This window comes from Nesoenas mayeri, assembly GCF_963082525.1.
Source record: "Nesoenas mayeri genome assembly, chromosome: 1".
Classification (NCBI taxonomy): Eukaryota; Metazoa; Chordata; class Aves; order Columbiformes; family Columbidae; genus Nesoenas; species Nesoenas mayeri.
In genome coordinates, this window is record NC_137541.1 from 38,906,727 (window position 1) to 38,919,498 (window position 12,772).

Consider the following 12,772-nt stretch of genomic DNA (forward strand, 5'->3'; position numbering starts at 1 on the left):
AAGAAGGCTGAGGCCATGGGAGAAGAGCTACAATGAAAATCATGGGCAGCCCTAGCAACAGCTGGGGGTAACTGGTCCCTTCTACAGGAATGACAGTTCACAGCCAGCATTGAGGGATGAGCTCAGGCCACAAAGGCAACAGGAGTTCTTTGTGGACTGTCTGGGACTGCTCACCAAACAAAGGCAATTTGCAGTTTCCAAGGAGGAGTGAGCAGACAGGGACACTGTGCAAGCAAAGGCTAGTAAGGGGACGGTGAGTTGCTACCAGGAGTCAGGCTGTCTCTGTAGCACAGGCTACAGGAGAGGTGCCCAGGGTAAGGACCTGAGCAGGATGCCTCACCGCTAGCATAGGACATGCTTGGTGGAGACTGCTATGATTTCTGGCCTTGCACACAAGTGCTGGCTGTGAATTTGTTCTGCCCCTGTCACGGCAACGGGCTCTGCTGGCCCCATCCTGTCCAGGACACAGAATCCTAGTTTGGAGAATGCAGGTGCGGATGCAAACACCATCTGCCTCACCCTCACAACCAGGCATGAGGCACTGCTGAACTAATATCCCACAGACATTATTCCCTTCTCCACACTTTCAGCTCCCTCTGGCCAAGAGCTTGGTATAGCCAAGGACACTGCAGCAATGGTATCATGTCCACTCACTCTCTTTGGCTTGAACAAAGAAGATCTTTTGCTTCCAAAGGTATAGTTCAGATCAGTGTCTCTCTCTGAAATACAAAGTGAGGATTTGGAATGCAATGCAGGAGAGTTCTCCTGGTGAGGAGGAGTCTGGCTGGAAAGGTGGAAAAGTCCTATCACACTGCTGAGTTCTCACACAGCAGGATAAGCTCATGCCACCAAGACCCACTATGATCTGTCCTTATCTTCCTTATCTCTATCCTTTGCAGATTGGATGGGCTGACAACCTGCTGGCACATCCCCTAGCTGATAATGAATGAGGTGACAGGAGGTGAGGATTGCCAGCTTTAACCAGCCTGGCTCTGCCATCCTCAACCCACAGTGGGTTGCCCTTCCTATACCACATTGCCACTGAAAATAACGGGCAAGCACCTCTGCACCTTCAGTGTGGTGGAGCAGGTGTCAGTGCGGCTGGAGACACCATCCCCATCTGGTGTGCCATCATGGTGAGCACGGACCTTCCCTCCCCGGAATTCAGCCGTACCTTATGAGGATGCTGATCCTGGAGCTTAAGATTTTATCAGGTCATCATGGTGGCTCCAATCCAGAGGTCGGAAGGGAAACATGGCATTGTACTGATGGAGTCAGCCCATGGTCTACAGACAATGTGAAACCCCATGGGCCCCTTGCCTGCAGTATTAGCCTGTTGTGCTAATGCCTGTTAATTCAAGGGTCCTTTAACAGAGATGTCTGGACTTCCAACAAAGTGTGGGCTGCCTGAGTTAGACTCAAGCCTGAAAGCCAGATTTCCTTGATGTGAATAGCCCTTCCAGTGTCTCCTCTTGGATGGTATCCTCTCCCTCATTATCACCTGCTATCCATGAGCTGGTCTCTACTCTTCTCAACAGTATATGGACAAAGGTCATTGGACAGGTGTGACTCAAGGAGCTGGTGGCTGCTGAGACTGGGTTAGAGTGCCCAGCTGCCAGAAATGCTACAGAAAACATGGAACCTACCCCTGACTTTTTAAATGGCCGCCCCCACCTCCAGCTCTAAGCAAGCAAATACCTACACATTTCCTCTCCCCATTCACCATTTCTTGCAAGGGAACAGTCCCTCCTAGTACAACCCCTGCAACCTACTAAACTATGGCTCCAGCAGCAGCTTATCTCCTTGGAGAGATGTCCAGAGTCCTTTGCAGGGAGTTGATCTTAAAATATCTTGCAGTTGAAAGGAATTTATTTAATTACACACACACATCCCAAACAGAGGGAAGCTGGCACTAGTTACTTTTTCTCCTGCTGGTATGGAGTCCTCCTCCTCATCCCATACCACATGGAAAGGATCATGCTCAAGGGCAAGTCACCAGAAGGGAGAAGAGGGACCAGGCATGTCAGAGCAGAGAAGCCCACTTTGGCCTTTGCTCCAAGTGTCTTGTGTCTTGGGGTGACCTGGCCAAAGGCTGGAGCCTTTCCAGGGGCCTCCCTGCTGCCTGTACTGGCATGGATGGCACCGACCAAAAATAGCCACTGGGGTTGTGCTTTATGGGGTTAAGAGGTATGGGGACTATCACATCCTCAGGAGTTGGGGAGCTGATGTGCCTCATAGAAAGAGAAGAAGAAAGTGTTTCAGTGAGTTCCAGTTCTGGGCCTCTTAAGGAAATCACAGAGCGCCTTGTGATTTAGAGACAAATATGCAAGACAAGGAGAGCCTTAAGCCACAAGCTTGGCCCACTGCCTGAATTTTTTCCCTCCTCTTTCAATGTAATTACAGTTGAGCCATGTAATTGGGTAACTTTTTCCAAAGGACTCCTTTCACCCAGACTGAATCATACATGACACAAAAAGAACATGGAAGCAGCTAAAAGACATACAGATCCTATGGCTATTTGTGATAGACTGTTTTGCCCCATCCCCTTGTTCTTCAGCCCCCCAGGTGTGCCCAGGGTAGGTGCAAGAGCCAGGCACTGATATTTTCTGTATAATTCCTTCCCACCCCTCCAAGACAGCTTCCTCCTGGCTTGCTCTGCCCTATAGCCAAGATTAACTGCATGGTTTTGAGAGTGTCTGTGGGTTCTGCAAAATGAGGACTATTTCCCCGCTCTGTTTCCTGTACCTACAAGAGAGGGTGGTAAGGGCTGGGGCAGCAGCTGCGCAGCATTTGGAGTCAGCACATCTTGATAGTGCAGCTGAGCGACCCTGGATCCAACTTCAGTCCTCTGTTCCTGGAGTTTCACCTGGACCACAAAGAGTTTCTGAGGTACTGTGTGCACTCAGTGACACTTCTGCTCCTGATTTAGCCAGAGCTGAAGGGCCCAGCCCTCCTCCTAGACCCTTCCCGCAAAGTCTCAATCCATCTGACCATTTTCCATTTTCCATGTGGGATAAAAGCCTTGGATAGTAAAACACTCATTGTAAAACTATTTTCCACTGGCTGCGTGGCCACACACAGCTGGATCTCCTCCTGGAGCGGCCAGCAGCCCACTTGGAAGTGTTGGGTTTCACATCGTGGAGTGGAGCCTGGGTGAGGGTGGGAGGAGTCAGCTCTGCCTGAGAGGCCCTCCCTCCTCCCCAAAACCGACCCCTCCCACCTTTTCCAGGGTCTGATTGGTGTGTGTGGTGGAGCAGGGCTGGGACAACTCAGCTCTCCATCTATTTAACGGCAAGGGTGGGGTCCCTGCAGCTACTTGCCTGGGTCTCTTGCACTTCGGTGGAGAACAGCATCAGCACTGCACAGCAGCACCATGTCTTGCGTGAGTAGAGAAAGGGCTGGGGCAGACAGTGTATGGTTGCAGGGACAGTTTTGCTAGTACTTCATGGAGTGGGACTGTGGGGAGTGTGTCAGCTTAGTGTGAGGGTGTTTGCACTGTTCTCCATCTGCTCATCAGCCCCTATGTCAGAAGGTCTGCTGGAGCTGGGTGCTTGCTGCTGGGGAGGAAGGATCCCTGCCGCAGACATTACACAGGGGTAGCTGCTATTTCTTGTTCTGGCAGGAATGTTTTGTTTTCCCTGCAAAATCCCTTTGGGGCAGTATGTGGGGGGTCATTGTGGGCTTGGCTCCTGAGCTGGGGTAACCTGTTCTACAGCAGCTCTGCTCTGGGGAAGCAGCTGCAGTGATAGTTATTGCTCTGTGAGCATCTCTTCTGGGCAGCCTTGCTGCTTGCTTTCTGGCTGAAGTTTTCATGAGTCACTGAGTTGTTATCGCTCTCCTTCTTGTAAGGAAATATGCTATACAAAAGTGGCCTTCTGTGTCAAGGACGGCTGGGCAAAGGCTTGTGTCAGAAGTGATTGCATTTCTTTGATTAACCTATCTTTCATTAGATTGAGAGTGATTAAACAGGAAGCATTTCAAATGTGTGCTTATTTCTTAAGGTGGGATGGGAGAAAGATTCTCAGTATTATTTCTGTCTTGCCTCTGGTGTGATAGAAAATGGGTACATGTGGGTTTACTGGGTATTTTAGGTCTACTAGAGAGAAGGTGGAAGAAGGTGTGTGCATAGACAGGAGAATGTTTTTGCAAATGCTGAAGATGCAAAAAAAAAAAAAAAAAAAAAAACAAAACCCAAGCCACCAAGCCCTTGGGAGCTGGGAAGGAAAGTGTCTGAGCCCCTGGACCTGGGCAAGGCTTGAAGTTCAAATCCAAGCCAGAAGAAAGCAATGGAGGCTCCATCCCTGCACAGCCAAGCTTGTGTGGGATGGTGTTGAGACCCACAAGGCACATGGGTGTGTTTGGGATGGGGTGGGTGTGATGGGAGCTTGCAGGTGCTTATGCTTCACTGCTGTGAAATACAGATATGCTGATGAGAGCAGCAGGAGAAAGGTTGGGAAATTGGGTACATGTCCCATGTGACTGGAATAACTTCTCTGGGATGTCCCTGGTGCAATGCCCTAGGGGAAGGGAGCTTCCCTGTCTCTCCAGAGGTCCAAAGCAATGCACTGCCTTGCAAGAAAGCCCAGAGAGCTGCCAAGTTTGAGTAAGTGAGCCAGCAGGTATTGAGCTAATGTCTCTGCCTCTGCGTTCCCCAGGGACCAGTATGCACCAACTTGGGTCTCAAGCCTGGCCAGCGCCTCACTGTCAAGGGGAAAATTTCACCAAGTGCCAAGAGGTAAGTGATGCTGTTCTGCCCAGGCATGTTCAAGGCACCACACTGAGTTGTCTTCTGCTGGTGGGAGACAGAAGGAATCCCTCCCTTGGGTGGGAGAGGAGCAGCTTTGGAAAGGGTTAACACCAGCAGTTCTTTCCAGTGAGTCATTTCTTAATGCACATTGCAGACGCACACTACTGCCAAGGGGCTATGCTGAAGCAGATGTGAAGCTCCAGCTGCACGCACTGGCAGTGACCACATCCCCTCTAGTGAAGTGTAAAGGAAAGGGAAGCCATTTCTATACTATGTCTATACTGAGATTTGGGTCGCAACCATCCCCTGCCACATCCTCTCCTCTGCATGAAGATGGCCCAGGAGCAGGGACACAGTTACAGTGCCTTGCTTCACTGGGTGGGAGAAGAGCATAGCCCAAGCAGCTGGGAGATCTTGGATGCTTTGAGCCACAGCTCCAGCTAATGGTGCAAATGGAAAGACTGCATGTTGCAGGAGAGGGTCTCAGGCAGCTGAAGTTTGCTTTCCCCTTGTGGAGATACTAGTGGGGAAGGTGGTGAGTAGGCAGGTGGAAGTAAGTAGAAATGTGCTCCTAACTATGCAGGGATCAGGGTGGCTGGGGCAGTGGTTCCCAGCCCTTGTGCACATCAGTGGCTGGTGAGGCCTCTCAGTGGGTAAGGTGGAACCCATAGCTGCTGTACCAGCAATAGCTGTGTTCCAGGAAACATGTCCCAGCTCTTCCCAGTGCCTTTGAAGTTCGATAGCGTCAGAGTGAAGCCTCCTGGGCTTTCTCTTGCCAAATACTATGCCTCCTCTCTTCTCATCTGGGTAAGAGGCCTAGAGGCAAGGTGGACACTGGGCTAGGAAGCTGCTCCCTCCCACTGCCATTGCAGATGCTTTGGGATAGCTAATGACATGGTAATTATTTTGGCTGCCTGCAGGGCAGGGAGAAGGCCGTGGCCAACAGGCAGAGTGCAACACCAGCCAACTGTTTGGGGCTGAAACGGAATCTGTGAAAAGCAACTGATGCCTTGGGAGCTGGTTTGAGTGCAGGAGAACTCCCTGTTCAGGGCAAAGTACTGAACCTTGCTCCTGTTAAACTTTGTGGAAACTAAGTGGTGTCTCTCCCAGGGATGTCACTGTGGGGCCTGTCACCCCAGATGAGGAGAGTACCTGCTGCTGACACAGCACTATCATTCTAGAGAAACTGTGCACTTTGGCAAAGAGTTTCTCTTTGGTTACCCTCATTTGAGCTTCATGCAACAGACTCAGATGTTCATGATAGTGTGCAATGTGCTACTTTATTATTGATTAAAACAGTATTGATGTCTTTCTCTGCAGCTTTGTGCTTAACCTCGGGAAGGATGCTTCCAGCATTGGGCTTCACTTCAACCCCCGTTTTGATGCTCATGGTGATGTGAACACCATTGTGTGTAACTCGAAGAAGGTGGAAGAGTGGGGTGCAGAGCACAGGGAGACTGTCTTCCCTTTCCAGAAGGGGGGCACAGCAGAGGTGAGGGGAAGGTGTCTGGCACATGGTGCCCAACTCCAAGGGCTGTCTCAAGGTTATCTGTACAGGAGGTGGCTGGTTTCTCCTGCCTGGTCAGTGCCACCATCCAGGGCTCTGAGCAGGGACAGGGGCTGGGGGTTAAACATGCAAGCTCTGTTTAGCTCGTAGGGATGTTACTATTGAACTGAGCAGGGAATGCTCATCTCATGGGAGACCAGAATAACAGTCCTGCTGTTGAAGAGCAGGTTATGCTGCTGAGTGTGTTCATCTTGCAAAGTGGAGGGTGGCACAGCAATGCTGTGGAAGGCAAAGGCTTGAGAACACCTTGGCAGAAACTTTCTGACTTTTGCATTTGTCTTGTAGGTCACTTTCAATGTCAACCAAAATGATCTGACAGTTCACATCCCAGGCCACCAGTTCACGTTCCCTAACCGGCTTGGGCTCTCTGTCTTCGACTACTTTGATACACAAGGGGACTTCACAGTCCAGTCTATCAGCTGGGAATAACTTCCTCTGACACCTCCATCTCAAAGATACAGAAAAAGTGTTCAATAAATAAGAGTTTTGGTCTATGCAGTCTCAATCTAATCTGTTTCATACTGCAAGCTCACATGGGTTGGTCACCTTACTGGTGGGGTAGGGGAGAGGAGGGTAGCCAACTTTGCTCTAGTACAATACGTGTGTGGGATTGTGCCAGCCTTGCCCCTTAAAGTCATGGATGGACAGCAGGGTGAGTGTCAAAAGCCAGGGAAGGCAGAAGGTGAAAAGCCCAAGGAAGGTTTTATGAGGAAATGTTAGGGCTAGATGTGACTAAGGGGAAGAGTGGAAGGGTCCCTGAAGCAAAGTCACCCACCCTTGAGGTCTAGACTGACACCTTACCCTGCCTGAGTAAAACAGGTTGATGAAATCCATCTCTTCTTAAACCAAGCACCCCTGGCTGGACCCAGACTGCCTTAAGTTGCAGACCTAGGTAAACCTAGTGGGACATGGAGGGAGGAGGAAGTCCTCAATTGTGCTGGTTTTGGCCTGCAACCCTCTGTAGAGGTTGGTCCCATTCATGACATAGTTCTCCTATGTCTTCTTGGGACATCTTGCTGATGCATGGGGCAGCAGTGGAAAAGGATGCAATGCTGGGTGTGACAGAGCATGCAGTAGGCTTCTCATCCAAATCATTTTTTTTCTAATAAGTGTGGAAGCACAAATACTGTTGGGCCATATCTCATGTGGGCAGTAACCTGGAGGGCTCTGTTTTTATTCTGACCTATGTGCTGTGCCTGCTCCATGCAGAGCTGGGAGAGGTAGCAATGCCCAGCTGGAGTGTGTCCAATAAGCTTCTGTTGCCCCTTCACTCATGTGAGCCCAAAGGAGCCTGGTCCCTTCTCAGTCTGAACTGAGGCTGGTGTCTTAGGAGTCTGGAGATAAGGAGGTGTGTTTGATGTTACAGCATGATTCTCACTGTTACCCAAGGTGTTACCCAGCAGCTGCCTTGAGAGCTGTCCCAGTCTGACTGAGGAGCAATGACTACTGCTGTTGGGCAGGCTGTGCCTGGTGGACATGGGAAAGATGGGAGCTGCCCTTTCCACAGTGCACAACAGTTACCAGGTAGGCCTGGGGTGGAAGGACCCAATCTTCTGGTCCTTTCTCGCAGGCTTGGTCACGAGCAATTTGACGGATGAGCAATTTGAAGGGCAAACAATTTGGTGTCCTACAAGGGGTCCCTCCAGGCCTGGCTGGGCCAATTCCTCCCACTAAGTGGTTGCAGAGCTCCTACGGCAGCCATACCACCTATTCTTGCTCTATAATTCATGAGGTTCTGCCAGGTCCTGTGTCTCAGGTACCCAAGCAAAGGGAGGCTTGGCTGCCAGGAATTGGGGACTGAGGGGGAAGAGAAATGATTTGGAGACAAGGGCTTTTGGCCAAGAGGCAGGAACACTCAGGGTGTACAAGCAACCTGAGGCTCTGCAGCTGGATCTCTCTTGAAGCTCAGTGTTGCCCAAAGCCAGTCCGCTCTGAATAATCACATCCCGCTCTTTAAGGCTACATCTTTAACAGTAAACACAACATCTAATGTTGCCACTCTGTGCATAGGCATGGCTGGGGAACGGCATATCCTGGGGCCTCTTCCCATGGGGTGATACGGATGAGGCCATCCTTTCTGGGGATAAGAACAGAGTTTAGCTGTATTTAAGCCAGCCACACTAGGCTAGATGGTGTTGAGGCAGTGACCTGACCCAGCTTATGTAGTGGCATTGACACAGTATGGCAGACTGGGGTGCATTTGGTAGGCCAGAGAGCTGTGAATTTCCTCAACCACAGCAGGGACATGGTGCTGATGAGGGTCCCCTTCCATGAGCTGTGACAGTGGACATGTAGTGGAGCTCTCTCCTTGCAGCTTTCTCTGCTGAGCTGATCTTGAAAGCTGAATAGATGTGCTGACCTTCCTGAGCTGTACTTCAGGGCAACCTCACAATGTCTCCTAACTACACTTGGGAGACTTTTTTAGAAAGGCTCTTCAAAGGTTTTTCTGTGGAGCAGGGGGAAGAAAGCTGACTGTGACCTTTACCACAAGAGGATGAACCTCATTCTGGTCTCCTGCTAGTGTGGCTGCTTCTTGAAGTGACTCACTGGTCCTGTGAAATCTGTGACTCACTGTTGTCCTGACTTTGTTATAGCTCAGCCCGTTGCTAGAGAGGAGATGAGGGGTGGTGAGGGTTCCCCAGCTGTATAATTTAGATTTATCAAGGCTAACTGCTCCCTTCCGCCCACTCTCCAGCCTTGCGCAAGGTACAGACTGGCTTGCGAGGGCTGAAGGACCTGAGGATGGGGTCAGGATCACTGAGACATGTGCCCTCCCTCAGCCAAGGAAAGTGAGCGGCCTTGCAAAGGGGAAGTCATGAAGGGGGAGGCACCATAACGATGACGATGGAAGACATTACACACTGGCATGGAAGGTGATGCACTTTTATTTCCCAACATGACCCCAGCCAAAGGCTGGGAGATGTCGCCAACCTGGGTTGCTGCTCATCCCTGGCTTTCCCCCAGAGACCCAGATGATCCCTTGAAAGACAGGCGGATGCTGTGGCCTCCCACCAGAGCCCCCATGGCCTCCCGGGAGGGTGCTGCAGGCTGTGCTGTGCCCGTCCTGCTGCAGCCGCGGCACCGGCGGTGGCTGCCAGCGAGGAGGGTGTAGAGGAAAGGGTTGATGCAGCTGTTGCTGTAGGCCAGGCAGGTGACACCGTAGTTGAGGTAGGCACGGGCACTGGGGCCAATGCCCAGCCCCTCACCCTGGTACAGCCCGGCCAGCTGCCAGGCCCAGAAGGGCAGGAAGCAGACCCAGTAGGCAACCACGATGGTGGAGATCCTGGAGAAGAGCCGCCAGGCAGGGGCCCGTCCCACCACCGACATCCCTGGGCCCAAGGCGGAGGACCGGTACACCCGGGCCAGGCGGGTGTAGACAATGCCCAGCACCACGCCGGGTGCCAGGATGCTGGTGGCGAAAAGCACGGTCAGGTAGAGCCGGAAGGCTGCTGGCGTCCAGGTGGGGATGCAGACGCGCTTGTGGGGGCCACCTGCCTCCCGCAGCTGGGTCATCACCATCATGGGGGCCGTAAGCAGGAGCGAGAGGAGCCAGAGGATGGCACTGGCCAGCTTGCGGTAAGCGTTGCTGGCCCGCCTGGCCCACAGTGGCCTGGCCACCGCCCAGTACCTCTCCAGGCTCATGGCGGTCAGGAGGAAGATGCTGGCGTGCATGGTGAGGAGGTCCAGGCTGAGCAAAAGCCTGCAGCCCACATCCCCGAAGAACCAGTCGTGGGCAAAGTAGGTGCAGACCACGAAAGGGATGGTGGAGAGGTACAGGAGGTCAGCCAGGGCCAGGTTGATCACATAGACCCCCAAGGAGCCCGCTGAGCGGCCCGCCACCCTGCCAGAGGCCACTGCCACCGTGTAGATATTCCCCGCCATCCCAGTGAGGCAGATGACCAGCAGCACTGCACCCAGTGGCCCTGTGACCAGGCTGTCCCCTCCCAGGACACTACTGTCATCACCCCCACCACTGCTTTCCTCCAAGAAGCTGCTGTCCTCAGGATCCCCTCCAGGCCTTGTGCTGATGGGGGAAGGATTACAAGACATCTTTGGGTCAGGCGAGCGAGAGCAAGTCAGGCTGTCAGAGACCTGTTCCTTCCCACTGCCTTTCCCCCTCGCTGTATGGGACACGTCTATTAACACGTGAGGGAAGAATGGCAAGAGTTCAGCAGACATAGGGTGCTCCAGAGAAGTCTATTCCTCACCTCCAGCCACCCACTCCATCGTGCTGATCTTGTCCATCACAAGCTTCATCCAGTAGTTTTCCTTAACCACCAAAGAGGTGAGAATGGGACACATACCCCTCCTCCAACACTGATCGGTGCAAAATAACCTCTGCCAGCCAGGAAGAAACGTCTCTGGTCTTCACCAGCTCCTCAGATGTTGCTTTTCCAGCACTAGCTGGGCCCACGGAAACCAGCCGACTGGTGGATTTCTCCTTCTCCCAGGTCTGTGTCCTCTCTGCTCAGATAGACTCTGAGGGGTGGGCTCTGCCCCCCTGAACCAGCCCCTGCAGAGTCACCTTGCCCACTGCACAGAGGAATGTGTCTGACTCACAGCTTCACACACTGGTGCAAAGGCAGTTCCAGTTTAAACTCGGTTCACAGGAGTATGCTGGCTCCCTCCTCTTTCTTGCAGATGTGCTCCCTCCTTAGTGCCTTCCTCCACCTTCCTCCAGCTCCCTCCTCAATCTTGTTCTTCTTTCCTCTCTTTTTCCCATTTTGCTTTGCACAGTATTCCTCATTTTAAAGGGGAGATAACTGCAAGATAAGACTCCCTACTGTGGCAGGGGAGGAAAGCATCACACTGTGGCTTTAGAAGCGAAACAAGGGCTGGCCCTGAAAATGCAATAGGCAGGGAGCTGCCACACCACTCTCCTTAGCGCTTTGCCAAGCTGGGAGGAAAGGGCCTGTCCCCCACTCCCTTCCGAGGATATCAGGAGCTCTTGAGGTGTAGAAAACCAGCACCTGGTTTTGCAAGCAAACCCACCAGATGTTAGGACATCTCATATATAATATGACCTGGCCGTGTTCCACCCTTGTCCCTCAGTCAGCAGCAAGCTCCTAGAGACCCAAAGGGCTGGATATTTTAGACCCACTCTTTCCTCCCTCTCCCCAGAGGCCACCCTCCTTCTCTAAGCCTTTCCTCTCCTTCCCTCTCTTCGCCAGGACCTCAGAGCAGGGAGCAAAGTGTGTTAGGTAGGCACCATTGCCTTCTAGCGGGGCATCACTGCATGACAACTATATGCCCTAAAACTTCTACACCCAGTGCTACCTGCTTCTTTCTTCACCCACATCTGAGCCTCATTTGTCTCAGGAAATAGACACCATGAGACAGAATTTGCAGAGCAAAGACAGATGTACCATTACCAAGTGCTCTTTGCTTTAGTTCTCAGAGGTTTTCAGGCCACACCAGCCACACTTTTTTGCATCTTTTGTGCATTAGCATCATTATGGCTGAGTTAGACACCCTCATTCATCGCCAGCAGCAATAACTCAGCATCAAACAGGAGAAGGAAGCCTCTCACCGGTACTGCCCTCACTGCAGTAGGACCCAAGCACCTTCCTGAGCAATGTGCTGCCTGCAACAGCTTCAGCATGACCATGCCACAGGAGTGGGCGTATGGCACGTAAGTCATCAATGGAAGGAACTTCAGAGGCCTCCCTCTTGGTTGCCTGTATCAGCACTTGGCACAGCTGGGTCATGCTCTCTACTCTTCCTCCCACAGAACTCATTGTTTATGTTGTTTAGATGGGGCTTGAATTTTTTCTAATGGACTGCCCCATTTTCACACTATCAGAACTGAAAGGCACTTTGTTTTGCAACACAAGCTTTGCAATGGCTTTCATTTTTTACGACAGTCATGCTCCAAACTGGGAGAGATCATCAAACTGCAGTGAAAACATGTTTTTGAGTGGAAAGCTCCATCGTGCCATGGCAGCAGGATGAAGGATGCTGCTTCTCATCCCAGAAGTTGATGCTTCAAACAGGTTGTGGTGGTCTCAGCACAGAGAGGGGCCCCCAGACAAGCAGTGGGGGATTATGACTTTGCCCATCTGACTCTGATGGGAAGATTCAAAGTCCACATGTCCCAGCAAGTGCAATGAATAGCTATGGCTCCTTGCTCTGTTTCTCTGTACTTTTTTCCAAGAAACGACCTCATGCCTTAACAGTTAGCAGCTTAGCTTACATAGGAAGTTAAAATAAATTACAAAGGGATTTTTTTTATTCATTTCTTTAGGAGCTAATTAAAATACTAGTTACCTCATTAATTCCAGTTATCTCCCCCTTAACACACTAGGTGCCCACTCTCACACTGCCTGTGTAATACTGCAGACACATCAGATTCTACAGTGTCACCAGCAGAAGTCAGCTGGTCCTTCCAGCGTGTGAAATACAGCTCTCTCAGAAGACTTTTAAGCCATGACTGTTACTAGAAGGACGTGAACATACAA

The 12,772-nt window shown here is 51.6% G+C and overlaps 2 protein-coding genes across 2 annotated transcripts; one reads left to right on the forward strand and one right to left on the reverse strand.

The window, feature by feature from the left end:
- Positions 1-2,189: 2,189 nt before the first annotated feature.
- Positions 2,190-6,743, forward strand: LGALS1 (galectin 1; the record flags this gene model as incomplete). Its single annotated transcript, XM_080354630.1, has 4 exons — positions 2,190-2,261; positions 4,656-4,735; positions 6,068-6,239; positions 6,600-6,743. 4 exons carry the CDS (start codon positions 2,190-2,192, stop codon positions 6,741-6,743), a joined length of 468 nt encoding a protein of 155 aa, XP_080210756.1.
- Positions 6,744-9,257: 2,514 nt separating this feature from the next.
- Positions 9,258-10,364, reverse strand: LOC308047394 (urotensin-2 receptor-like; the record flags this gene model as incomplete). The annotated part of the gene is made up of 1 exon (XM_080355863.1): positions 9,258-10,364. One exon carries the CDS (start codon positions 10,362-10,364, stop codon positions 9,258-9,260), a length of 1,107 nt encoding a protein of 368 aa, XP_080211989.1.
- Positions 10,365-12,772: the final 2,408 nt, after the last annotated feature.